Source organism: Spodoptera frugiperda, chromosome 26, assembly GCF_023101765.2.
Source record: "Spodoptera frugiperda isolate SF20-4 chromosome 26, AGI-APGP_CSIRO_Sfru_2.0, whole genome shotgun sequence".
Taxonomy (NCBI): domain Eukaryota; kingdom Metazoa; phylum Arthropoda; class Insecta; order Lepidoptera; family Noctuidae; genus Spodoptera; species Spodoptera frugiperda.
Window position 1 is genome coordinate 7069380 of NC_064237.1, and position 25806 is coordinate 7095185.

Below are 25806 nucleotides of genomic sequence, written 5' to 3' on the forward strand. Positions count from 1 at the left end.
AATGAATTTAATTAGTCCAGTCATGTTTGAGCGATAAAGATCGATTAAGTGGTCATGTGATACATAGTATGCAAATATCTAGCTCATTCTAGTCCAATCGAGGTTGGCTATGGTGAACGTAATCTATCTGAGTATCTGGTAAATGCCGCGATATTGTACCTTCCAACTTTTTAATAATTGACTGTGTAGGGAATCATTACAAAAATGGTAACAAATTAGGTAACTGCCTCGTTGCCGTTGGTCGTGTGACTGCCAAACTATTACTGGGCTTTTTTAGGTTTCGAAGAATTTTCAGTAATAGCACGGAGTCTGGAATTATGCCCAGTATATAGCATGTATAGCAGTATGAGCAATAGGCTCACCTCCTATTACACAGGACTAATTACACAAATCGTGAAAAAGTAATGTGCCTAGTGCCTAGTAATGTGCACCTCTGCCTACCCCTTCGGGAATATAAATAAAAGGCGTGACATTGCAGTTTGATAACAAATGAATGACTATGGTAAGCACCCGTTAAAACTACTTACGTAATTTTGATTTATCAGCACTTCAATGAAAATACAGTAGCTGGTATTTCCAATGCAAGGAACTGAGCCACTTGTACCTACTTCTACATAGGCCTACAGAAGTCGGGTACTCAGGCGACGTCTTATTAAATGCGCATAAAATAAGGAAAATGACAATATAAACTTCCGAATGATGTGTTACTAAGCACTTAGCTACTACTCAAATGTGTAACCTGAGCATGTATGTCATACAATTAAGTAAATAGTTACATATGTCAAAATAAAGAAATTGAAAAGATGTAATAAATATTACATCATGTTTTTCGATCTTCAGGGAGGAGAAGAGTAGGTATATAGTATATAGGTAGGTAGGTATAGATTTCACTTACACTCTTGAGAGACCACGTAAAAGGGGGAGGCTATTACAATTGCAATACACGTGGGTAGCTACTATCAGAGATAAAAAACAACTGGAAAATTCGCAGTATAGGTAGGTACTTTTTCGACCCAGAAATCGAAACCGAGACCACTCGGCAGTCGCACTTACGACCACTACTCTTGCTCGGCAATCAATCTTCATACAATCTAATTATTCATATCTGTAGGAATATGTGGATTATTTTTTACCTCTACACTTTTTGCAGTAGTTGCCTATTAGTCCTATAAATTACTACCTACTTAGTACTTAGCTAAAAGTCAGTGCAAAGAGACTACTTAGATGGATTTTGTAGATAGTTTCAGGTAACTACTGACCCCACATTCTCTCTCTATAGGTACCTACTCCATGTTCTCCTACGCTTCTGGATTTCGTTCGAAAGGTACGAATAGCTAAATAACACGTGATTGTAATCTTCGTGCTTCAATATTTCATGAAAACTTTTTTACGAGTAGGTGTCGGGAATCTCTATTAAATAAATACGTAATTATATTCTATTTCTATGAATTGTAATATGAAGTAATAATTAATTAATTATCAATTTCACTACATAATAATGTTTATACGTTATTACAACTGCTCCTTATTAGGACCAATATTTGTCAATAAGACATACGGTATCGAGACATGGTCCCTAACTTCTGGCCTTTTAGAGAGACTCAGAATCGCCCAGCGGTGGAAAGAGTTATGCTCGGAGCTTCTTTGCATGATAAAACGAAATATGGAAATTCGCCTAAGAACATAAGTAACAGACACAGCTCTCAGGATATGCACAGTGAAGTGCCAAATGTCAATGGGCGAGCCATGTCGCTCGAAGGACTGATGGCCGCTGGGCCAGAAAGGTGATCGAGTAACGACCGCGGACCGGAAGATGTAGCGTGAGCAGACCTCCCACTAAATGAACCGACGATGTTGCGGCTTGTCGTTCTACGTGTAGGATTAAGAGGGAGGCGGTTGTTCAGCAGTGGACGTCTTACGGCTAATGATGATCAATATTTTGATATGTAGATATTATAAAGTACGCAAGAAATCTGCAGTTTTATATAGGTACATAAATTTATTTATACGACACTAAGCAACTACCTAGTACTTAGGTATTCATGAAAATGCACTCATGTGGGTAGGTAGTACCTACAATTACAGGATAAGGGTTAGTTTCTGTCACTGACAGACTTGATAGATGGTTCTGCTGTACCGATTAGGTAGGTAGGTACTTACTTTTTGTAAGTTTGAGCCAGGATTACCTTTTCTGAATCAAGAATCGTACCGAAGTACCATCTTTGAACTCTAATCTTGGTTAAAGAACAAAATATATCTTATTAGTTACTAGAAATATCTTGTGTTCAGTTAGATATATTATAATTGATATTGCAATTGTATTGGTAAATAAATAGCACCTTTCCAGAAAGAACATCGGGCAGGTGGGTATCATCGCGTTCTACCTGCCTACCTAAATGAAATTGCGGAAATGTAAGGTATTGTACTGACCATCTAGCGAGCTATAATGCATGCTACACGTACCTATTCAATAACTACATATAAAGGTAAGCTTTGCGATATACGACTCGTTAATATAAGTTTTAGGTACCTCGGTACACTTGCGATGTGACTATCTTATCCTTAATTATTTCCTACCACAGCTTTTAGAACATTTAATCTTGAGTCTCTGCTTATAGTAGGTACCTAGTTCTTTAGGTTTCTACGGGTGAGCAAGATATCTGTATTTTAAAATAATTAACTAACTTTAGCTCAATAGTACAAAGTTACTTAACAGTTTTTCTTATTCCGACTAGTAAGTGCTCAATCGTTCAATCGAGGTCGAAAGTATTTGAGGGCCGCGGCCAAGGCTGGTTGACGACATTTCGACGTCTTTACGTCTCAGGAATCCTAAACAGAACCTTATTTGGTCTATCATATAGGTACCTAGGCACATTATATACATAGGGACATAGGTAGCTCATTTAGGATAAACTTTATGCGCTCTCCATTTGGTATATTTCGGGGTGCCAGTTCTTGTATTTACTCTGTAGTAAAATTTATTTTGGGGTAGCAATACCTGTACATGCCAAAAGTAGGCATCATAATTATTTTTAACATTTAATTTAGCCATTGAATTACCAGCTTCGGTTACGACGAATAACTGATATACTTATATGTATTTCTACTGCCCATTGTTCATACACTATTTAAAATCAGTTTGATCTAACAGTAACGTCTCAGTAACCTACCTACCGTTTGTTTGATACACTTCAATTTAAAACTGAGATGAACATTCGTAGGATTTTAATTGTCTTAGTACGTAGGTACCATCAAATTCATGATTACCGGTAGGTACCTAAGGCAAGTATTGAAACTCTTAGACGAAATTACAATGACTCATTAATTAATATTGTGATGATCGACTCAAGTAGTTAGATTGATGTATTATGGATCGAAGAATATAACATACTTAACTAAAGACATAAAAGTTAAAATATCGTAAATTGACAGTTCTTTAGTGGCAGAATATGCAATTAAATATTTTGCTACAAAAGGTAGGTACTGGGTACCCAGTATGATTAATGTGCTAACACAATTTATGAGAGAAATACAGTTTCAAGAAAATAAATCGGTAAATCCCTGGTATTAACATATGACAGAGACCTATCCCGCTGACTAAGAAGTATGGTCTTTAATATTGTGTCTATAATAAGAATTTTATTGAAAACGTGTTTTTGCAAGTAAACATTGCTAAGACAAAATAGTATGGATTAAAAAGTTACTTACACTTGCGTTTTCTCTCCTTGTGCTTGATTGCAAATTGTTAAAAGTAATGTTAAAGCAATTGAGATTTTATTATCCATGATTTAAAAACTAAACATTTGCGACTCGCGGAAAATGGAAGCGCGGATCCGCGAGCGGTCCGCTTCGCGTGATCGTTTCACTACTACTGCGTCCACGCAGCTTGAACTTGCTCTCCGTGGAAAAAGGCTGCGCGTGCGCTGACGCTCTGTATCTGAGCTTTTATACACAGAACTAGCAAATTAACATTTCGCAAGCTTTGTTTGAAGAGAAATATTAACATGCGTCATAGGTTACACTCTAAAACAGATAAATACGATTAACGATGTTGTTAGTAGACATAAGGTAAATTTAACAATTTAAAACAAATTTGAGATTTTGGTTCATGTCCCTTTATTTTCTTATTTACACATTATTAACAGCATGAGGTTGCATGCAATTCACAGTGTATGTTATAAAGTTAAGATCTTGTAGCAAGTTTGTTAATCTTTCAAAATGTCTTTCAGTGTAGGGCAAGGCACCTTCAATAAACCCAGCTAAGGCAGGAACTTTCAAGTTTCCTGCAATAATTTCGGGCGCTAAAATATTAAATACGAGTTGTGCTGCATGACAGTTCTTGTTATTTGTATTCCATTCCGCGGCAAACTTTAATAAAGTTTCTTTTTGAGTGTGGTTGATTTCTTTGAGGGTTTCATACAGCTTTTCGTTTCCACCAGCAAGAACTTCATTAACTATTTTCAAAACATGCATTGGCCTTTGCATTCGTAGTGCTAATTTCAGAGCTTTAATTAATTGCTTATCATGTAACAAATTCATTAATTCTTGTTCTTGTAATATCATTTCTTCTCTTTCCTTAGCTAACTGTATTCTTTTCTCTGCAGTTACATCTTTGAGCTTCACCAACTTTGAATCAGAGCCACCAGTGATAACTATTGATTCGTCTTTACTAACTGCTAAAGACCACACCTTGCCATCATGATTATCTAGGGACATTTTACTTTCTGATGTTTTTATATTCCAAAGTTTGAGTAATCCATCAGCTCCACTTGACAATATTTGTTGTCCTCTACTAACAAACTCAACTTTGAGAACAGAACTCTCATGTCCTTCAAAAGTTTTAAGGCAGCTCAAGTCAGCTATAGACCATAACTTGATTGTACTATCTGCTGAAGATGTCAGGACTACTTGATCTACTGGGGAGAATCTGACACACCATACACCTCTTCTATGTCCTTTAAGAACACCAAGTAATGTCAACTCCTCTGACCATAGTTTGGCAGTTTTATCCTGTGATCCAGTAGCAATCATTTTATCATTAGGCGATACAGATACACAATTGATATCCATTTGATGAGCCAGCTCTGTGTAAGTTGATTTGATCTTTTGGTCACTTGCGGGTTCCTTAGGGACATTCCAAACTTTTAAACAATTGTCTTGACTTACAGATGCGAAGAAATCATTTGAGGACTGGGAGGCATATACTGATCCAACAGATGCTGTATGTCTAGCTCCAACTCCAATACAAGATATTTGGTTGTCAGGGTTTTGTAACCAAAGTCTTACAGAATTATCTTTGGCTGAAGACACAAACATTTCAGGTTTTGTTGGGAAGCGAGCAAGAGCCAATACTATATCTGTGTGTCCCTTTACAATTTGGCAGTTCATACTATCAATTTCATAATACTTCAAGTCAGGGCTGTTGGTAGCTACCACCAAGTGTGTTTCATCTTTTCCCAAAAATATAATATCCAGCACTTCATCAGTGAAACCAATTAACTGCTTTTTACATTCAAAGGTTTCAAGATCATGAATGATAATGTTGTGATCTGCTGTGACAACAGACAGAACATTTCGTAATTCATTAAAAAGCAAATGTGTGACAGCTAAGCCACCCTCCTCAGCTGCTGGAGATACAAGACTATTGGTTTGCTCAAACATGAGTCGGCTCATTAACATATTCCATACTTTCACAACACCTTTCTCTCCTGCACATGCAACATATATACCTTCTGTCTCAAGCTTCTTCTTAAAGTTTGGTATTTTAAATGTTGCAGGTAATAGAATAGTAGATTCTATACTTTCATATACAGGAACAACTCTAAGTGCTTTGCTTTCATTTAAATTCCACAATATTAATACACGATCTCTACCAGAACTGACCATATGTTCTCCATCTGAAGTAAACTGCAGTGAAGTGATTTTACTGAAATGTCCAGAAAAGATTAAATGTTCCTTGCCAGTTTTCGAGTTCCATGATCTGATTTTAGTGTCATCAGCTGCACCAAAAATTAATTGTTTGTTAGTATCTGGATGATATTTCAAAACAGAGAATACTCCAACTGCACCTCGCAAACTACTTGTGCAAGTATTATGTGCAAGGTCCCATAACCGAATGTTGCCATCGGAACCACCCGAAGCAATATTTTCATCAGTGTGTTCAAATGCAATTTTAGCGACAGGGCCTTTGTGGCCAGACCTCCAAATCTTCTGCTGCTGTCCAGTCTCTTGATCCCATAGCTTCATCAATCCACTTTTGTGTGCTGTTACAACTGATTTATTATCGTGGGACATTTGGAAAGTATAAATTTGATCTGATTCGGCATCTTCATCAGTCTGTGCTATGGTGTGGCTAGTAGAGAATGTGTTGACATCAACCACTTTGATAACATCATCGCAGTGGCATAGAAGATGAACTCCATCTGTGGTCCACTGTACATCTCCACCAGTATAAAATGCAGTGTACTCTGCAGTTTTCTCATATCTGAAATATATACAATTCAAATTAATGATGTACTAGAACAATAAATTTATTACTATTTGTTATGTTTTCTGTGCACTGATCTAATGACAACTAACCTATCAACAAAAACATGTGATTTATGAACTATGCAAAAGAATTATGAATGATGTTATTCACAGATATAAACAATAAGTAGGTATGTTATTTTTTTTCTATCTATCACAAATTATAGTTCTAGCTTCTATTTCTATTCAACTATTATAGGTATTCTGGTGTCTTACGCGTGTTATTTTTAATAACATCACATATACCTAGAACACCAGTGTTTCAATGGACCCTTTCGTACGTTCATTACATAATTTGCTTAAATAAAGTAATTTATACTCACATTTCTTTTAATAAATTGCTCATTTTGTAGTTTTGCACTTTTTTATTCACTTCCAAAATTCCATGCCGTCACAAAACAACAACATGCTCGTTTCATTCAACAGCATGACTTTGACATTGACAACAATGCAATAAATGACGATTGACAATTCTAACAGATGTCAGACCTGTCTATGCGACGAACTAGAGACGAGGAATTAGAAAAAAATAATAAATTGAAGATGAAATAAACAGAAAAGTCATATTTATCTTTAAATAATATGAAATTCATAATTAATATTTTGCATATCATAGTATCACATTAAATACTTGGTCAAATGATCATAGACATTGGGGGATTCCGAACGAAACAAAAAAGGTTTTTGAACATTAAACGTCAATAAATTGTCAAAATCATATGGAGGTTAGGAATATATTTTTGTTTGAATTTTATTTTATTTAATATTTGACTAACTCTAATTGAGAAATCATGTTAAGGCTATTGATAGGAAGCAGAAATTGCAATATCATATATCGAAGATGTTGTTCAACTATAAAAGAAAAAGTAGAAGTCCAGCCTGAGAATCCCAGTATTTATGAAACTGTATTTTCATTTCCTTTCATAAAATATGTGGCACTATTTCAAAGGCTTAAAGTATATCACTTAACGGGTACATCAATAGCTATACCTGGCTGTGGTCTAATGGAAATAATGGATGTACTACCACCTGGGGCTTTATATGCAGCAGCTTACATTGGTAAACATTGGTTAACAAAAGCTTCCCATTTGAACTAAATAAATATACATTTAATATTCATTTCCCTCTGTTTCAGGAGTCACTGGAACAGCGGTTCTTTCACTATTTAGTTTACCATTCAAGAACATAATTGGATATTTATATATTAGAGTAGACAATCAGAAAATCAAAATATCTTCAGTAGATTTCTGGGGAAAGCGAAAAGATAGAATAGTGAAAGTAGACGATTGGTGTCCATTACTTGATATTCAGCCAAAAACACTGGATGCATTATATCTATCACCACAGTTATCAGATGGAACAAAATACAAACTATTTGTTAAGTTTGGTAATGTTTTAGATGCTAAGAGAATGGGTGAAGTGCTAGAATAACAGTAAATAAAACTACAGAGTCATAATGTTACCAATCTACTTCTTAAACATACAGTAGTATTGAGAACCACATCTTATAAATAGGTGAATTTAGATTAAATACACTGTTAAAACAATTTGCAAGTGACTTTTCTTCTATAATTTTAAAACAATTCTCATTCATGTGTACCTAAGATAGTGAATAAAATCAGTATTCAATGCTAAAGGGTAGACAGCATACCATAAATTATACAAAATAACACAGGCCATTGATTTTTGACAGTCAAAGTTTAAAATGTTGTTTTCAACTCTAGAGATGAAGCATAAAATATTACAAGCAGAAAAGCAACAACTCATGATGAAACATATTTATCCAACCTGAAGGCAATATCTGACCCAACTATGGTTAACAATAACATACAATCATAAAATTTATAATAATTATTTAGTTGGTATATACAAATTTATAAAATCACTTACATGTAATTCATTTCCTAACCCAAACATTTTAGTCAGCCAGCCAAAGAAGTATATTGAAATTATTGTACATTTTAACAGTTATCTAAGCCAGAAATGTTTGAAGTCTTGAACATGTAAATCATAATAACAATAAAACAATAAACTTGGGAAAATCTTGGCAAATTAACACTGAACATGAACCTTAACAATTTCATTAATGGTTAGTTTCTATTGATTGTTGAAATAGCCAAAAGCTGGCATTATGACAGATTTTTCGCTATTATTTGTCTTATCAACTGCCTTTATCGAAATTAAAGAGTACTAATATTGAATTCAAAATCATAGTGACTTGAAAATGCAGAGAAACAACTCAATAAGCAAATACATGTATAACATGTAATAAATCACCATATTATATTCATCTTAATATGTGTAGTTTATTTTATGTATTACTCTTGCTTCTGAGTTTAACATAAAAGCTTAAATGCAGTGAAGCAGATTTTTGTTAGTGGCAATAAGTAGATGTCAATTACATACACTTGCTATATATGAAATCAGTAGGTACTAAAGTTATGAAACTTGAATTCCTATCAAGTTTTATCTCTTATCTACATACTATTATCATCTGTAAAATTATCTGGAGAAATTATTGTCACCACCAACATCCCGCATTACATTTGTACCTAAATGGGCTAGTCAGGCTTAAACAACTCTAACATTATGGCTTGCTAAATAAATTGTTCAATATTGCAAACAACAGAAAATATATAATAACACACATGTAACTAATTGGCCGTCCTTACGTGATGTGCCCTTGCATTAAGTGAATGTGTGTACCTAAGTACAATAAAGAATGTTTATTTGGAAGTTTGTCACTACCATGAATACTGAGACTTCGAAACTTGTCTAATGGTTCTTGCATTATTATCAACTCAATGTTTTATTGATATTTTCAAATCTTTCCAGTTTTATAGGAATAATCGCAATACTGCTACATGCACCCTAGTTTTTGTTAATAGCTTCTGCATTCATGGTAATAACAATATTTATATTATACAAAATTTCAAAGATAATATTATCATAGTTTGTTACACTTCTAAAAAACACAATCACATTTTATTTATGATAAATCAATTAACAATTTTCCTAGTTGCCCTAATGTACTACTCAGTAACTGATTTGGTGCCTATTATATTAGTCACATTCAGTTGTTAATCATCCTATTTACCTGTGATGGCAATGCTTTGTAAAGACTATAACAACAAAATCACAGTAGGAAGTTACCTGAAAGTGACTAATATTTTGCAATTTTTTAAAGCTTTTTGTTAAGAAGACACTATATTGTATGGAAATCCTAGTAACATATAACATAACAATATTAAATAAGGCAGCAATGAAGCTCTCTTATAGTAAATATTGAATGCATTCATGTTCTCTCTCATTTATTTTGTTAAGTACATTGCACAATGTAGTTTATGTTATTCACAGAATATAATTTGATAGTTCACATTAGACATAGAACTATTATTATAATAAAGAAATAAGAATTCGGAAAGTTAGGAAAGACAGTATTATTGGTTAATACTGTTTAATAAGATTTTGTATCTTCTGAAACAATAGTTGTTTTTTTATAGAATAATGCACAAGTGTCAAAGAATTTCCTAAATCTTTTAAAAAATTTAAAGCTGCTATTATTTTTAACTCGGAAAAGGAAAGTAATAGAAAATCCAAGGAAAATAGAAGGGCTTCAGTACTAAAAATAGCCCATTTTATATGAAGTAGTAGGATATATAAAAAATCATAATATTCTATAACTTTGTGTACAGACTACACAAAATCTGATAGAATATAAGTTTTTCAAGGATTATACACTTGTGCATTGCTTTTTATAAAGCAAAAATTGTTTCAGAAGAAAAACTTAATGCATTGACCCATGTAGTAGGAATTGTTACAATTTAGTATCTCCTTAACAAACAATTTATTCCTTGAGCAGAATTTGAATTTATAAAAATGTATGGTAAAATATTGCAAGTGTGAATTGGTGTTATTAAATTTATATCAAGCAAATATCCCACACAATAGTTTTGGATAATTATTAATTAATCAACCCATGCCTGTGCGGGCTGGTCTGTTGTGAAAGGACTTACACCATTGCGCTCCATGGCTTCTAATATTTCACAAACATATGCAGCGACATCAGCCCTACTTTGATCAATACCTTTAATAAATGGATGTTCCAATAACCTGTTATATTTAGGTCTTTGATTTTCTTCTTTGATGAGGCTGTAATTAAATTAGGGTGTGTTAGAATGGCAATTCGAATCAGTCTTAAATTTTATTTCTATAATCTGGTATAATGTTAACAAATCCACTTACCAAGTATTGACAAAGTTCACAAAGTTGTTGGAGAAAGCATTGTTGGTGTTGGTTAGCCTCGGTGGGTCACCCTGTACAACCTGTTGTAGCTGTTCAAACACAGATCCCCAGCGCGGGTAAGGAAAGGCGCCGGTTGCTACCTCCATGAGAGTAATGCCAAGTGACCAGACATCTGACCTGACATCGTAGCCGCGGGCTCGTCCAGGATCTATGCGCTCCGGCTAATGAAAGATATTAATGTTTTATTATAACAATGAGAAAAAAAATTTAAACTTTAGTTTTCGTAAATATGTCATGTGACATGTAAATAAGTGGGAATGGAATAGGGACAAAAATTATTTCAAGTTGAACTCACAGCCATGTACGGTCTGCACCCAGCATCTCGAGTGCGTGCTATTGAGTCCACTAGCTTGCCAGATATACCAAAATCACATAATTTTATGTTTCCTCTTCGGTCCAATAAAATATTTGATGGTTTCACATCCCTGTCGATAAAATGATCAATGAATATTTAAATATGTTTCGCATTATCTACTACAAGCATCAATTATAGAAACAATAAATAATAATTGCAAGCAGAAAAGCTATCAGAATCAAATATACAAACAAAATCTGCCTCATATGAGGAGTTAAGAGCATAAATATTTAAGAATTTTGTTTAAATTTTAAACTCACCTGTGAATTATTTTTAATTTTTCTTTTAGATAATTTAAAGCTTTCACTGTTGCAAGTGTTATTTTAGCTAAAATGTTTTCAGGTATTCGAGTCTGCATCCTTTCACATATAAACTTATAAAATTTGTCTAATGAAGTATCCATTAACTCCATACAAATCCAACAGTCTCCCTGAAATAGTCATAAATTAGACATCTTATAATTTCAGCAAGATATCAAGGTATTTTTATAGATATTTCTAATTGGAATTCACCAAAATACATGTTTAATTATTGAAATTAATGAGAATTGTAATGGAAGACTTACCTCTTTAAATAGTGCTCCATAGAACTGCACTATGTATACACATTCATTACTCTTCATCACAACTTCAAGATCCATCAATAGTTGCTTCTGTTCCTTCTCATCAACAGTGGAGCGGATACGCTTCACTGCCATCACACGGTTTGTTCTAAAATATAGATTTTCATTTTTAATAAATAGAAAATTAATAATGATGGGCTGAATGAAATTATAAAGGACTTATAGTAGTTCATTTAATAAGAATTGATTGCTACATGCTGATTGTGTAGTTGATATTGTAGTCATAGTTCCTTTCAAAAATAAAATGAGATAGTGACTCAGGTGTTAAGATAAGCATTCACAAAAATTCTTTAAAATATATGACAACTAAGAATAACTTACTTTCTATGGACCATTTTGTTAACTGCTCCAAATGCACCCCTGCCTATTTCACCAAGGTCCTGCAGATCATCAGATGTGAAATCATAGATTTCTGTTGCAGACAATTGCAGCTTGCCTGATGATTGCATGGACGGATATATCCTACATCTGTCTCTGAAACATTTCAATTTTGTTTTCTGTAGATATCAAACTGAAAGCTCATATACCCATGTAGAGCCAATTCTAGTCTGTAGTAGCTACATATAACCAAGCATTTGCTGTCTACGTAAAATTATTCTAATCAGATATCCACAAAAACATTCGTAAATAAAAACAATGCAATACATTATTAGGTAATAAACAATCAATAATTAAGATTTACCTTGTGTTTTCAGGCAATACATCTCTTATAGTACGAGACGGAACTCGGGGTCTCTGTACAGGAGGCGGGTTTGCAGGAAATGGCATAAATGCTGCACCGTCCCCCGATGGACCTCCGGCTATCTGAAGGTTCAAACCTTTGCGCTTCTCCAAACCAAATAAGTTCAACTCAGGCTTCGGCATAGTCGGTCTACTCGGGCCTGAAACAATTTTACACGTGATTAATGATTTCTATTTAGTATTTACGACTAAATCATTGGAATGCTTGCATTTACAACAGTTTCAATTATCAGCTATTACCTTGGTTTGATGACACCTCGCCATTCTTCGACATTTTTATCTTATACGAAATTGATAATTATATTGTTTTCCACTATTCTTTGGTGCAATTTACGGCTTCCAAATTCTCCATTTGAATGTTTAAAATAGGAAAAAATTGGTCACGTTTTCATAATATGCCATGTAAATATATTGTCGAATGTAAGCATCGTACCAATCGACAACATACAAATTCGATGATGGCATAAGTTTGACAGTCAACTGAGACTCTATAATCTATACTTTGTGGCAATGGCATAGTGCATTTATTTATTTATTCCAAATTACAGTGGCAACTGGAAACTGTGCCTATTTGTGAGTCATGAAACACCACGAAACCACTATTTCGGTTTTTGAGTCATAGTCCAAAATCTATTATGTTAAGACATTTGAGACTTATAGACAATATTTTATGGTCAAATGGTAGCACTGGTAGCAATACATTAAGGTATTCTCGAACGAGAGGTAGGACGTGAGGGTTATATAGTTGTTTTTAGAAAAATCTTAGTAATACTTTAGAGATGTTAAAAATCGTATCTTTTTACATGGGACCATGGGACAGTTACACAAGTGAAACAGAAAACTTATCTGGTGAAAAGTGGTGTCATTCAATATTTAATGTTTTTCAAAAAGTTACCAATTATCGTAGACAGAGAAACCTCAGATTTTCAGTCGGCGCGGCGCCAAAAATAACATTGGGCATATTGGGTGTTGGGCATTAACAAGTTGGCAACACTAATTGTCTATGAAATTGGGTGAAAAGAAAAACAAAAAATAATTTGGAATGTCAAAATAGTGTTTGCGAAAATTTACTAACTTTGGTTTTTTGGTTATTGCTTTAGCGATTGTCTGATTGAATTGATTTGAAATTAATATATGCGGTGCTACAATGTCAACAATTATAAAATTTGATATCAAAGAATTAAAGAAATTAGCTAATGATAAAAATTCTTGTATTATTGAAAAAAAAGTGACTCAAAACCTTGCGCTTCAACCCTGGTGTCTTGGAAACCTTAAGGAATCAATCAAAAATTTGTTGGATTACAAAATAGGAAAGTTTGACAAGGAGTAAGTAATAATTTTAACTTTAAAGTTAAAATAATTAAGTATTTTCTAAAATGATACAAGTTCTACAATATAAACAAAAATATTCTTTCAGATTCAATGGAATTCTACTAAGTTACAAGAACCTCAGAATCCTTCAGAATGTTGGAACCATCAGAAATGATAATGCAGATATTCACTTTCAAGTTCAAGCAGACTATTTTATATTCAGGCCATATGTCGGAGCTACTCTCACAGGAATTGTTAATAAAAAAAGCACAACACATTTAGGCATCCTTGTACACAGGTAAATACAACATGAAAATATTATTCCTAAATTATTGATCAGTTTCAGTTTTAATTTATTTGTTGTGCAATTGTGTTGTGCTTTGATAACAGAATATGTTGTGCAATTTCAAATTACTGCTGAAGTGGTTTATGTTGCAAATATATTATGCAACTTTTTGACATTTCAGGGTGTTCAATGTTGTTATTCCGAGACCGACAGAAGAGCCTGGAAATATGTGGGTTGGCTCCAATATCAACGAAGGACAAGAAGTCAGATTCAGAATAGTCGTATTAGACTTGTATGGAGCACTGCCTTATATCCGAGGGGAACTGGATCAAAGGTACTTACAATATTTATCAACAACTTAATTATTTAGGCTGTCCTATACATTTTTATGGGAAAATGTCCTTGTCTAAAGAAGTATTAATTTATATTAGTTATTAATTTATTGAAAGATTATTTATGTGTTTGTTTAGGTAAATACTTATATTTATTTTACTGTTTTCAGGTGTGTGAAACTTGGTCCTGATGGGGATGATGATGAAGAAGTGGAGAAAAAGGCAGCACCTGCACTTAATGTATCTTATGTCGACTTTGACAAGACTAAGCCATACACTTCAAAACAAATAGGAGATGGCCTTCCACATTCAACATTAAAAAATACTAAATTAATAAACTCTAGCAAACCTCAGATTAGTTCTCCAGGAACAGTCAGTGACAGTCATAACCAGTCAGTTAATGGAAAGTCTGGTTTTACAAAAGCAAAGAATGCTGACGGTGAAATTAGTGTGTCAGAAAAAAAAATAAAAAGGCAAAGTAAATTGTTAGAATCAGAACAGAAGCAACTTGAGGCCCATTCCAAGCCAAATAAAAAGCACAAAAGAGATGTACTATAACTTTACACAGATTTACATAGTTTAATTTTACTTATTGTAAAATTTCAGAGTATTTTAAATTTTAATATACTACTATAATATTTTTACTCTGTATATTAATTTCCCTAGTTTTCATTAGTATTTTACAAAACTGGTTACAATATGACTGAGTTTAAAAATTTTATGATTTAGGATCATTTTTATTATTTACTTTCAATTTGACAATTTTCATATTTTCAATATTCATTTTATAATGATAATTCTAAATACTAATCTTAAGTACTTTAGTGATATTTTTATTGCTAATAAAATGTTCATTGAGAGAATATTATTTCTTTATTTATCTTTATTGGTGAGACGTGATATAACGAAACAAGTGTTGATAGGTCACTTTATATATGATTAGTCGACGTTTGGCTACTATCTCGCCTGGTAGTAAGTGATGCGGCTTACAATGGAGCCTGTGACAGAGTATTTATTTGAAAAATTGCCCAATTCTAATGGTAGATCCACTTGTCGCTATTATTGTTGCGTCGCATAATAACGCCTTTTATCCCCTTAGGGATAGCCAGAGGTGCACACTACGGCACGTAACGCCGCTATACAATGCACACCCACTTCCCACTTTTCACAATTTGTGTTATAAGTCCTATGTTATAGGGGTGAGCCTATTGCCATACACTGGGCACAATTCCAGACTCCATGCTACAACTAAGAAATTTTCTAAAAACCGAAAAAAGCCCCGTAATGCTTTGTCCGACCCAGGAATTGAACCCGAGACAACGACGTAGAGTCGACAATTCGACTAACGAGGCAGCCTATTGTTAAACATTGGATTTTAGAATCTGGCCAACGAAAGCTGTCCACAGGCTAATTTCTAAACTTTTGATATTTTGATATAGCACTGTCGAAACATGATTGGATAGGATAAAACTAGTATTATATAGAACATGGAACATGGATTATATTTGACTGTCAGACTCCGAGAAATATGGAATTGGAGATCGCCACCTGGGCTGGGAATGATTCTATCAAATAATAAAAAAAATATTGAGTAAGATGAACTATGAAATATGTTGTATGATATTAACGCATCAGTCGGTCTTTTCTTTCGAAATAAATTATGCTCATTTGCATTCTTGGTAATTTCAGTTTTCTGTCAGGCACTAGAAAATTTCACGACGAAACAATTTCTGTCGCTGTCAAAGATTTGTCATTATCGCTGTAATCTGTCAAACGTTAATCTACGAAAAGTAGGGTTATGTTGATTTGAGGGTTGTATTTTCGCAGAGAAACATTAAAATTAAGAAGAAAATATGTCTAATCACATTAGGCATTTGAATAAATGTATACTGCGATATCCATCGTACACCTTGCCTAGGTATGAGAGTTAAAATAAATGTAATTTTAATCATAATGCTACCGTAATAGTTTATTGTAAACAGGTGTATAATAAGTTTAATATTCTCTAATTCAGTTGAGTTTCCTATCTGGATTACCATTAAAGCTTCCACTTTCACTTTATATAAACAAATCTCAACTGGATGAAATACTCCCTCTCCACTTAGCCAAAAGTTGCACTTCTATTATTTTGATATTAATACCATGAATAACTTCATAGGATTTCAGTAGTACTGCAAACCAGAGAATACTCAAGACCAACAAGTTTTCCGGACTTTTTCCAAAACCCCATATTTCGCAAGGAAGACCAAGCAAAACTTATTGAGAGTTCTGAGCTGAGTAAGATAGCAGCTTTGCCTGTGAAACCACCAGCTGTGTATGAAACCAGTTCTGTATATCATGATCCCTTGGTGAAGTAAGTATATTCAAGTATTTTAGTTATATGAGGTTATAACTTTGGTTGCCTCCTTCAAGAGAAGAAAATAATCTATAATGACACATTTTTTAATTCATAATTTCAGCAAAGTCATCAATCATGTGATGGAAAAGGGAAATAAACAGTTAGCTCGCAATCTTGTTGAGAAAGCATTTGAAAATATCAAGAGGTCTCAGATTGAGCGCTACCACTTGGCTACAACACCTGAAGCTAAGGCTAAAATAGAATTAGATCCAAAGAAAATCCTGCACAAAGCTATTGCGAACTCAAAACCTCTTCTACAGCTGCAGCCTATCAAGAGAGGAGGTATCACATATCAGGTAAATTGGTTATTGCATACTTGGAAACAACATATACAAAGGGTAGGCAACAGTGTACTATACAGAAGATGTACTATATAATACTTGTAACTTATTGCTGTAGTCACAGTAGTTAGTATTACTTCGAGGAAATCTTTTATTTACCTTATCCTACATGCATTAGAAATTAAGTATCCTGTTCTTCATATAAACATTTATACCTAAGAAATTTCCATTTTTCTATAAAAGACATCATTCTATGTATATGACACAAATATATCAGATATTAAGTTTAATTTTCTCTTTTTTCAGGTTCCAGGGCCCATCACTGAAAAAAGGTCTTTGTTCCTGGCAATCAAGTGGTTATTAGAGGCTACTTACGAAAAAGAAAGAACTGTCCATTTCCCGAAACAGTTTGCATGGGAACTCCTTGATGCTGCCAACAACACTGGAAAAGTAGTTAAAAAGAAACAAGATTTGCACAGACAATGTGAAGCAAACAGAGCTTATGCGCATTATAGATGGCAGTAAAGTATATTGTGACCTATTATAATATTTGTAATGTAGTTGTTTTAATATACTATTATGTAAAAGTAAATATATTGTGTAGATAATACCAAATTATGTGTATTTTCTTGTTTTTAATCTTATATTCATCCGATTCGATGTGACCAATAAAAATAGCTGCCACCAAAAGGTGATGACAATCTAAAAAGAGTTGTTTCTGTTCTGTAAAAGGGAAAGATTCGAAATACTGTGCTATGAATAAGAAATATGTAATACAATAAGTCAATAATATTTTTAACAACTCCCCTTAACACTTCGCTTAAAAGTCACAGAGATATGTATCTAGGTAATGTAAAGTAGTAACAAAGTATGTGGTAACTTTATTCATTAAGGATTCCAATTGTCTCCACGTTTGATAACTAGGAATGTTTAGGTTTGCTAGATATAATTTGCGGATTAACTAGGGATTTTTTTCCTTTGATAGCAACTGAGTCACAATACTCCAAATATTACACAATACCCAGAACAAAAATCTGTTTTGACACCACCTCATTTATTTACACTTTCTATTGGCAAAGCTGAATAGAATGCTACCTATGGTATGGTATGAGGGAGTGAAGCACTGAATATATGTATGTAGTTTCTTTGCAAAGTTGGCCAATGGAAAGGTCTCAACCGAGTCCCTAATGTTGACTATACTGACAGTGTCGAGTGGTGACCTCAGATAGATGAACCGTCGAACTTTACCTTTGTGGCAGTTGTTAGTAACTGAAAGGACAAAACATTTGGGTTAGTAAACATAAATTAAGATAGCATTGCATCGATTAGAGCTTTGTCAGTTCTTAGTGGCGGAATAGCAGGAGAGGTTTCAACGCCTAACCGTTGGCTTCACCATTAGACGCAGTCTGACCAGTACTCGATGACTGGCTCGGGAGAAGGCAGGGTTCCCTGTCATTTCATGCGACAGAAGTGCTCTCGGGACATGTATGATTTGGAAAGAGAGGAGACGGTAAGGCTGCGATGTGGAGCCCACGTGCACGTGCAAGAAGACACCGATGGGTTTTAGCCGGTAAGAGTCGGACATGCCACCCCGCTTTCCTCCAGGCGGTCTATGAGGAATTCCCCCCGACAAAAAAGTTTAGGTTAGGCTTAGGCTCAGGTTTAGATTAGGTTAGAATAGGTTTCGGTTAAGTTTAGGTTAGGCTTAGGCTTTTTTTAATATTTTAGGTACAGCAGGAGGGGAATTCCTCATCCGACGTCTGGTACACGAGGAACAGTACCAAAGCCACAGCGACTGCGTTGTGCGCATTTTCACCGACGGTAGCAAAATTGAGGGAAAAGTCGGAGCGGCATACTCGGTATGGAACCGGGACCACCCGGGACAGAGAGACCAAAGCCCGGAAATTACCGTCTACCAGGCCGAACTCCTAGCCTTAAAAGAGGCAGTGGAGGAGGTCCTTAAGGGGAGGAATACTTCTACAGCGACTCCATGACGGCGTGCTACAGACAATAGCGAACCACAGTGCACTCCACCCCGCGACTAGGGTCGCCTTGCGCCGCTGCGCGGACCGAAGCAAGTGCTCTCTATTTTGGATAAAGGCCCATGCGGGACTGGAGGGCAATGAAAGAGCGAATGTGCTCGAAGAGGAGGCCGGACTATGATCGGTGCCCGGTGTCATTCGCCAAGTAGATGGACTGGAGTCTTTCGGCGTCTGGAGTCTGCGGTAATAGTTTTATTAAACACTTGATCACTAAGAAAACTAAAATCTCCATTTCTTGTTCGTGTATTAATTTTATTTAAGTATTTAAAATGATTAAGTTCTAAGAATACATTAATAAAAATATTAAAAATTATTATAAAAGAAAGTCCCAAGCTCTAACCCGTAGTACACTCGGTACAATGAACACAACACCAGCGTACCTACTATCGTACAATAAAGGACTGCAAAAAGCCATCACAACGGGCCAAGCAAAATACACAAGAAAACGTTAAATTTCACAACGATACAATAGCACCAATGAATAAGCAATACGAATGAAATAAAATGAAGCAATATATGAAAATGATTAAGAAATACAAAGACACCTGAAAGCGATCAAAACGAACGATTCAGAAGTAAAATTAAAAAAGCATTGTAACCAACGTATAAGTATAAAATGTAAGCAAAAGAACATCGCGAGCGTTAATAAACCTGCAACTAGCACTCCCGTTTTTGGCGTTGACATGTAGATCCGTGACTGCTACCTAAGCCTTGTGCGATTCAATTTGAAATAAATAGGGTACACCATTGCCATTTTTAAAATCACCCATAACTTTTATCACTAGACGCACTTCACTGCACTTAAAATCACTGTGTACACATCATCTGATCACCTGCCCGCAGCAGCGAAACCGGGATTCTCGTTTCCGCCAAAAGTCTTCTGAACAGCTTACAGCAAACTCTCTGGTGTTTCCCGCGTTGACATGTAGGGGGGTGAGACTGCTACTTTAAAAAACTGCTACCTATAACTCTACTCGGTGTTTTGTACGCCTGTATCGCAATGGAAACGAGTAGATTTGTGCCTACAACCTAAAGACAACTTACGCCAATTTCACTCCGCGTTTTGATTTTTAACATCATCACTACACGCATTTCACTTAAAATCACTGTGTACACTTGGATCACCTGTCCGCAGTAGCGAAGCCACCAGCATACCAGGAACCTCGTTCTCCAAAAGTCCTCTTCTATAACAGAGGTACTGCAAACAGTCTGATGTTTCTCGCGTTGACATGTAGGGGGGTGAGACTGCTACTTTAAAAAACTGCTACCTATAACTTTACTCGGTGTTTTTTACGCCTGCATCGCCCGTTCCACTGCGGCGACAGCATCGTCATCAGCATATCAGCACTGGAAACATGTAGATACGTGACTGCTACTTCACCTTAGTTTACTTCGTATTTCTCCCTTTGACCTTTTTCAAATGGGACAATGCCTAATTAGTTAAAAGATACATGAAATGTTTTGAAAATCCAAAACAGACACGTAGCACGCGCGCTCGCCGCAGATACAATTATTATATCAATCAGCATCAGCATTTGTAATACTCGTGCTGTGCGACCGCTCGAATTGATGCGATCGGGGCGTTGAAACACACTTCGATAGTCTATAGGTAGTGGCGTAGCGTAGTGGGGCCAGGCAGGGGCGGCCCGCCCCGGGCGGCACTTTTTAGGGGGCGGCAAATTTTAAACAATAAATAATGAAAATATTTTGTAAATATTTCAACCATTTTATATTTTTTTCGCAACTAGAGATCGGAGAAAGTAGTGATAGTGGGGATGGAACCTTTAACGAGTGGTCCTGCCCCGAGAGGGGCACCTGAGGCAAGAATCCGACGATTCGTCGGAACCAGTAATTGGTAGGGTAAAAAAGGTGAAGGCGAAATCAAGTTCCCACGATGTGGGACTTGATGAAGCTCAACGCCAACTGAGGGCGTCTCTGGCGCAAGCCCAGCGGGTGGAGGCGCAAAAGGACCTGGAGGAGAAGGTCGCCGCCAAGGAGCGCGCAACCGGTGCCGCAAGGTCCAGGGCCGGCTACGGGGCTTCCAACGTCCTTTACGCAGACTACTCAGTGGCTGAGCTAGCGCAAATGGCGCTATAGGACAAGGAGGAAATTTTGGAGGTGGCCTCCAAGTCCTTCAACCTGAAGGGATCGTGTGTTACCGACAAACGAAATAGGAGGCGATCTGTCGCTGCCGGCCGTCGTACGTACAAGATGGTCGACAGCGCGGAGTCGTGGGACGCGGTAGTGTCCCTCTGCGAGGACGTGATGTCGCAGAATGAAACTGCGGAGCGGGAGAGGGAGATCTCGAATCCCTTCCCCGCCCGCAGTAGGCGCACCGGGCGCAGGAGAAGGGCGGACAACGCCCTCTTCCAGCCCCCATGAATGGGTCCAGGGGCGCGGGACTTAGGGAAGTCCCCGCCCCCTATTCCATGGACCCGAGGTGTTGATGGACGCGGTGGTGTCCTTCTGCGAGGACGTGATATTGTCACAGAAGGAAACTGCGGAGCGGGAGAGGGAGACCTCGACTCCCTTCCCCGCCCGCAGTAGGCGCACCGGGCGCAGGAGAAGGGCGGACAACGCCCAATTCCAGCCCCCATAAATGGGTCCTATTCCATAGACCCGAGGTGATGGCGTGCGCGGGTGTCGGCGCGCGCCTCCGAGACGATGCACGGGGTAGCCCAAACTTACCTACCCCGTGCAAGAGATGAGGTCAGGACGGACCTGGCCGGCATGTGATGTGGGGCTGCGGAAGAATCTGGACTCTCGCGGCCCCCACGATCACGTGCTGAGTAGACACCGGGGGGTTTTAGCCGGTAAGAGTCCGGCATACCCCTCCGCCTTTCCCCGGCCAGAGGATTTCACCCCGACAAAAAAAAAACAAAAAAATATTTGGGTTAAAAAGGTTTGGGTTAGGTTGGGTATCGGCAAACCTAACCCAAACCTAACCCAAACCTAACCCAAGCCTAACCCAAGCCTAACCCAAACCTAACCCAAACCTAACCCAAACCTAACCTAAACCTAACCCAAACCTAACCCAAACCTAACCCAAACCTAACCCAAACCTAACCCAAACCTAACCCAAACCTAACCCAAACCTAACCCAAACCTAACCCAAACCTAACCCAAACCTAACCCAAACCTAACCCAAACCTAACCCAAACCTAACCCAAACCTAACCCAAACCTAACCCAAACCTAACCCAAACCTAACCCAAACCTAACCCAAACCTAACCCAAACCTAACCCAAACCTAACCCAAACCTAACCCAAACCTAACCCAAACCTAACCCAAACCTAACCCAAACCTAACCCAAACCTAACCCAAACCTAACCCAAACCTAACCCAAACCTAACCCAAACCTAACCCAAACCTAACCCAAACCTAACCCAAACCTAACCCAAACCTAACCCAAACCTAACCCAAACCTAACCCAAACCTAACCCAAACCTAACCCAAACCTAACCCAAACCTAACCCAAACCTAACCCAAACCTAACCCAAACCTAACCCAAACCTAACCCAAACCTAACCCAAACCTAACCCAAACCTAACCCAAACCTAACCCAAACCTAACCCAAACCTAACCCAAACCTAACCCAAACCTAACCCAAACCTAACCCAAACCTAACCCAAACCTAACCCTTTAACCGCTCAGTTAAATATCAATTATCATGCACCAAGCGCGGGGCTACTAATCGAAATAATTATATCTACACTAAATAAGGAAGAGCGATCGTGTAAGAGTGAGCATTTTCTCTGTCGCAGTAATACGGTATGAGTGGCAGGGATATGGAAATATCTGTCGCATATTAGTGACACAGTTGGCTATAGGGTTAATGTTATGTGAAAGAGACTTCAAAAAAACTCTGTTCAAACTCTGTTCAGTCTCTAAAATGAGAAAGTTATGGTATCCACACGCACAGCTCGTTCCAAATTGTAGATTGTTATGGAGAAGAAATTAAAGTATACCAGTGCAATCTACGAAAATAAACAATCATTTCTTAACGAAGATTTTATTGTTATGTTGCTGCCAACACAGCTCTACCTATGTGTTACGAAGAGGGCTCTCACCCAATGTATCGCCCACACCTACCTCCGACATACTTATAAAAACTGAATGAAATTCGTAAACTGTTTGATTCCCATTCTTTCCCAAGCCTACTCGTTGGTCGAGTGATCGCTAATGCGTCTGCCGGACAAGGGGTCTTGGGTTCGATTCTCGGGTCGGACAAAGTATTGCTGGGCTTTTTTCAGTTTTTCGAAAATTTCTCAGTAGTAGCACGGATAGGTACCGCAGATAATTATTTTGATTTATTTGTTCTTCTTCACACAGTTAACAAGGATACACCATAATATTCAATAGATAATAAAATACACATAAACTTCCTATCTTTTGCATTATCGGGTTCCATATGAGATTACAAATATCACGAATTTCTTACAATCCATCATAATATACACTCGCGCAGGTTAGTGTCATTGTTATGTTTGTTAACTAATTTGAGTTGCCTGATTGCCATAGTTTATGCCAGAGTATATTTTTACCAAAGCTCGGTCAAGTGTAGGCTCATACGGCCGTGTATTCTCATACACAACAATCCTCTGACCGCAAACTCGGCACAACATTTCATTCGGCGGTATCCGATCTGAGGAAAGGCGTTCATACTTGTCGCCGCTCACCGAGCGCGGCTTCGTTTTGCGGTATTTGAAAATGTTTTTATTTCGTTTTCGTTTTGAAAATCTATACATATAATAAAATCGTAGAAAAGTGCTGTCTGTACATTGAAAATAAAAATAAAAAAAATAGCAGGGGTTATTGTTATGTCGATGTCGAACCCAAAAATGTAATTAACTTTTTTTTTGTCTGTTTGTCTGTTTGTCTGTTCGTCTGTGCGCGCTAATCTCAGAAACGGCTGATCCGAGTTGGATGCGGTTTTCACGAATATATTGTGGGATGCTTAAATTTACATTTAGTGTTTGTTTCATGTCAATCGGTTCATAAATAAAAAAGTTATGTCAAATTAAAGAATCACGTCGAACATTCTATGCTTATACCATTAATCTCCGCAACTATTTGACGGATTTGGTTGAAATTTGGTACAGATATAGTTTAGAACCTTAGAAAGGACATAGATATATTTTTATTTCAAAAATCAAAAAATAAAAATAAGAAATAAATTATTTATAAATAATTCTATGTCGATCGTTACACGACTTCGGTTCATGTTATTGTTTTAATTCATCGAAAAAAAGTAAATAAATAGTAAAAAGGTATGAAAAAAATAATATCAATATAATAAAACATTTAGTACAAAGAAAATGCTCTAACGGAGTATAGATAATTCTATGTCGATCGTTACACGACTTCGGTTCATGTTATTGTTTTAATTCATCGAAAAAAAGTAAATAAATAGTAAAAAGGTATGAAAAAAATAATATCAATATAATTAAACTTTTAGTACAAAGAAAATGCCCGAACGGAGTATAAATAAATAATCCAAGTTGTCTTTATCCTCGATAGATGGCGTTGGGATCGAAATAGATCGCGCTATGGTTTCGTTACATTCATTTGGTTGGGTATCGGCCGAGCGCTTCGGTACTATCGTAGAAAAAGTGTATTATCAGTCGTATGATTATTTGTCTGTAGTGGTCCTGCTGTTTCGTATATTCTAAATTGGTTTCGTTGTATTTGTCAATTAATAAGTTTATTTGTTGGGTTTTCCTGGTTTTTTGGTTAAACTATTTAACGTAGGTTTAGTTTGATATCGATTATTAGTAGTTACTGTAGTTAGTTTTTTTAATAAAATTGTAAGTCTAATTTTTTTTTTAATTAGATTAGATTTAAGTCGTTTCTTTTAAATTATTTAGTTTAAGCTTGGTTATTATAGCATAGAGGATAGGTTGTAATATAGTTTCTTTTTTAATTGTTATAAATTCGTAATTCGTAGCTTTCTTTAGTTTTAAGTTAGTTTAAGTCCGTTTTTAAACTATTTTTTCAATGCCCTAAGTGAGTATACATCTATTAAATTCAAACGCAGAGCTCATTATGTTGATTTTTGAAGAGTTCCCTGGAATATCTTCCACATCTCATTTTTGAAGAGATCCCGCGAGATCGGGAACTATGTGGTTATTATAAATATGATCATACATACATATCCGAACCCCGGTTGTGCGTTCGTGTGTCAAGTCACGTAGTTAACCCTCCTTCTGGCGCATTCGGTTAAAAACATAACCCTCGTTCTGGCGCAGTCGGGTAAAAATGGAGTAATTAATCTCCCGGTTTCTCAACATTTCTCTTCACTGCTCTGCTCCTATTGACCGTAGGGTGATGAAAATTATATTATAGTCTGCTCAGGAGTAGGTATGAGGAATAATATATAAATAAATAAATATATATAAAAAAATTACTGATTGCATTTTTTGCATCAGTCTAGTCACAAATCATCCCCTAATAGTTATTTTTTAAATTAATTTCATTGCACAGAATTGTCGTCTCTACAGATTAATTATAAGTATGTTTAGGTAAATGAAGATACAGATATGTACGTGTTTTAAATACCTAGACATATTTTTTATCTTATCTGTAAACATTATTAATTAGATATT

General features: G+C 36.2%; 6 protein-coding genes across 6 annotated transcripts in view; 3 read left to right on the forward strand and 3 right to left on the reverse strand.

Annotated features, from left to right (window-relative positions):
- The window catches only part of LOC118264541 (pH-sensitive chloride channel 2), a 30187-nt gene extending 26256 nt beyond the window's left edge, over positions 1–3931 (reverse strand). The window contains exon 1 of the mRNA XM_035577075.2: positions 3709–3931. Within this exon, the coding sequence (XP_035432968.1) occupies positions 3709–3785 (77 nt within the window). The 5' untranslated portion in view covers positions 3786–3931. The remainder of the gene's footprint in view (positions 1–3708) is intronic.
- Positions 3932–4099: 168 nt separating this feature from the next.
- LOC118264413 (transducin beta-like protein 3) lies at positions 4100–6992 on the reverse strand. The gene is made up of 2 exons (XM_035576905.2): positions 6852–6992; positions 4100–6484 (listed from the first exon to the last, which is right to left on the reverse strand). Exons 1-2 carry the CDS (start codon positions 6872–6874, stop codon positions 4129–4131), a joined length of 2379 nt encoding a protein of 792 aa, XP_035432798.2. The 5' UTR covers positions 6875–6992; the 3' UTR covers positions 4100–4128.
- A 238-nt stretch (positions 6993–7230) lies between these two features.
- LOC118264158 (transmembrane protein 186) lies at positions 7231–8075 on the forward strand. Its single transcript, XM_035576574.2, has 2 exons — positions 7231–7587; positions 7664–8075. The coding sequence occupies exons 1-2, from the start codon at positions 7320–7322 to the stop codon at positions 7957–7959; spliced, it is 564 nt and encodes a 187-aa protein (XP_035432467.2). The 5' UTR covers positions 7231–7319; the 3' UTR covers positions 7960–8075.
- LOC118264157 (dual specificity mitogen-activated protein kinase kinase 4) lies at positions 7980–13036 on the reverse strand. The gene is made up of 8 exons (XM_035576573.2): positions 12792–13036; positions 12493–12691; positions 12132–12284; positions 11754–11898; positions 11449–11618; positions 11129–11258; positions 10774–10994; positions 7980–10680 (listed from the first exon to the last, which is right to left on the reverse strand). The coding sequence occupies exons 1-8, from the start codon at positions 12823–12825 to the stop codon at positions 10497–10499; spliced, it is 1236 nt and encodes a 411-aa protein (XP_035432466.1). The 5' UTR covers positions 12826–13036; the 3' UTR covers positions 7980–10496.
- A 526-nt stretch (positions 13037–13562) lies between these two features.
- On the forward strand, positions 13563–15124 carry LOC118264708 (DNA-directed RNA polymerase I subunit RPA43). The gene is made up of 4 exons (XM_035577310.2): positions 13563–13877; positions 13969–14160; positions 14330–14482; positions 14651–15124. Exons 1-4 carry the CDS (start codon positions 13699–13701, stop codon positions 15036–15038), a joined length of 912 nt encoding a protein of 303 aa, XP_035433203.1. The 5' UTR covers positions 13563–13698; the 3' UTR covers positions 15039–15124.
- Positions 15125–16229: 1105 nt separating this feature from the next.
- LOC118264212 (28S ribosomal protein S7, mitochondrial) lies at positions 16230–17774 on the forward strand. Its single transcript, XM_035576653.2, has 4 exons — positions 16230–16398; positions 16639–16833; positions 16940–17174; positions 17466–17774. Exons 1-4 carry the CDS (start codon positions 16334–16336, stop codon positions 17682–17684), a joined length of 714 nt encoding a protein of 237 aa, XP_035432546.1. The 5' UTR covers positions 16230–16333; the 3' UTR covers positions 17685–17774.
- Positions 17775–25806: the final 8032 nt, after the last annotated feature.

Coding starts and splice junctions, on each gene's coding strand:
- LOC118264212 (XM_035576653.2), top strand. CDS start 16,334: ATGTCTAATCACATTAGGCATTTGAATAAATGTATACTGCGATATCCA. Junction 16,399..16,638: donor CCATCGTACACCTTGCCTAG/GTATGAGAGTTA, acceptor ATAACTTCATAG/GATTTCAGTAGTACTGCAAA. Junction 17,175..17,465: donor GAGGAGGTATCACATATCAG/GTAAATTGGTTA, acceptor CTCTTTTTTCAG/GTTCCAGGGCCCATCACTGA.
- LOC118264708 (XM_035577310.2), top strand. CDS start 13,699: ATGTCAACAATTATAAAATTTGATATCAAAGAATTAAAGAAATTAGCT. Junction 13,878..13,968: donor ATAGGAAAGTTTGACAAGGA/GTAAGTAATAAT, acceptor ATATTCTTTCAG/ATTCAATGGAATTCTACTAA. Junction 14,161..14,329: donor TTAGGCATCCTTGTACACAG/GTAAATACAACA, acceptor TTGACATTTCAG/GGTGTTCAATGTTGTTATTC.
- LOC118264157 (XM_035576573.2), bottom strand. CDS start 12,825: ATGTCGAAGAATGGCGAGGTGTCATCAAACCAAG. Junction 12,692..12,791: donor CGAGGTGTCATCAAACCAAG/GTAATAGCTGAT, acceptor AAATTGTTTCAG/GCCCGAGTAGACCGACTATG. Junction 10,681..10,773: donor GTGAACTTTGTCAATACTTG/GTAAGTGGATTT, acceptor ATTTAATTACAG/CCTCATCAAAGAAGAAAATC.
- LOC118264413 (XM_035576905.2), bottom strand. CDS start 6,874: ATGAGCAATTTATTAAAAGAAAT. Junction 6,485..6,851: donor AGCAATTTATTAAAAGAAAT/GTGAGTATAAAT, acceptor TATATATTTCAG/ATATGAGAAAACTGCAGAGT.
- LOC118264158 (XM_035576574.2), top strand. CDS start 7,320: ATGTTAAGGCTATTGATAGGAAGCAGAAATTGCAATATCATATATCGA. Junction 7,588..7,663: donor ATATGCAGCAGCTTACATTG/GTAAACATTGGT, acceptor CCTCTGTTTCAG/GAGTCACTGGAACAGCGGTT.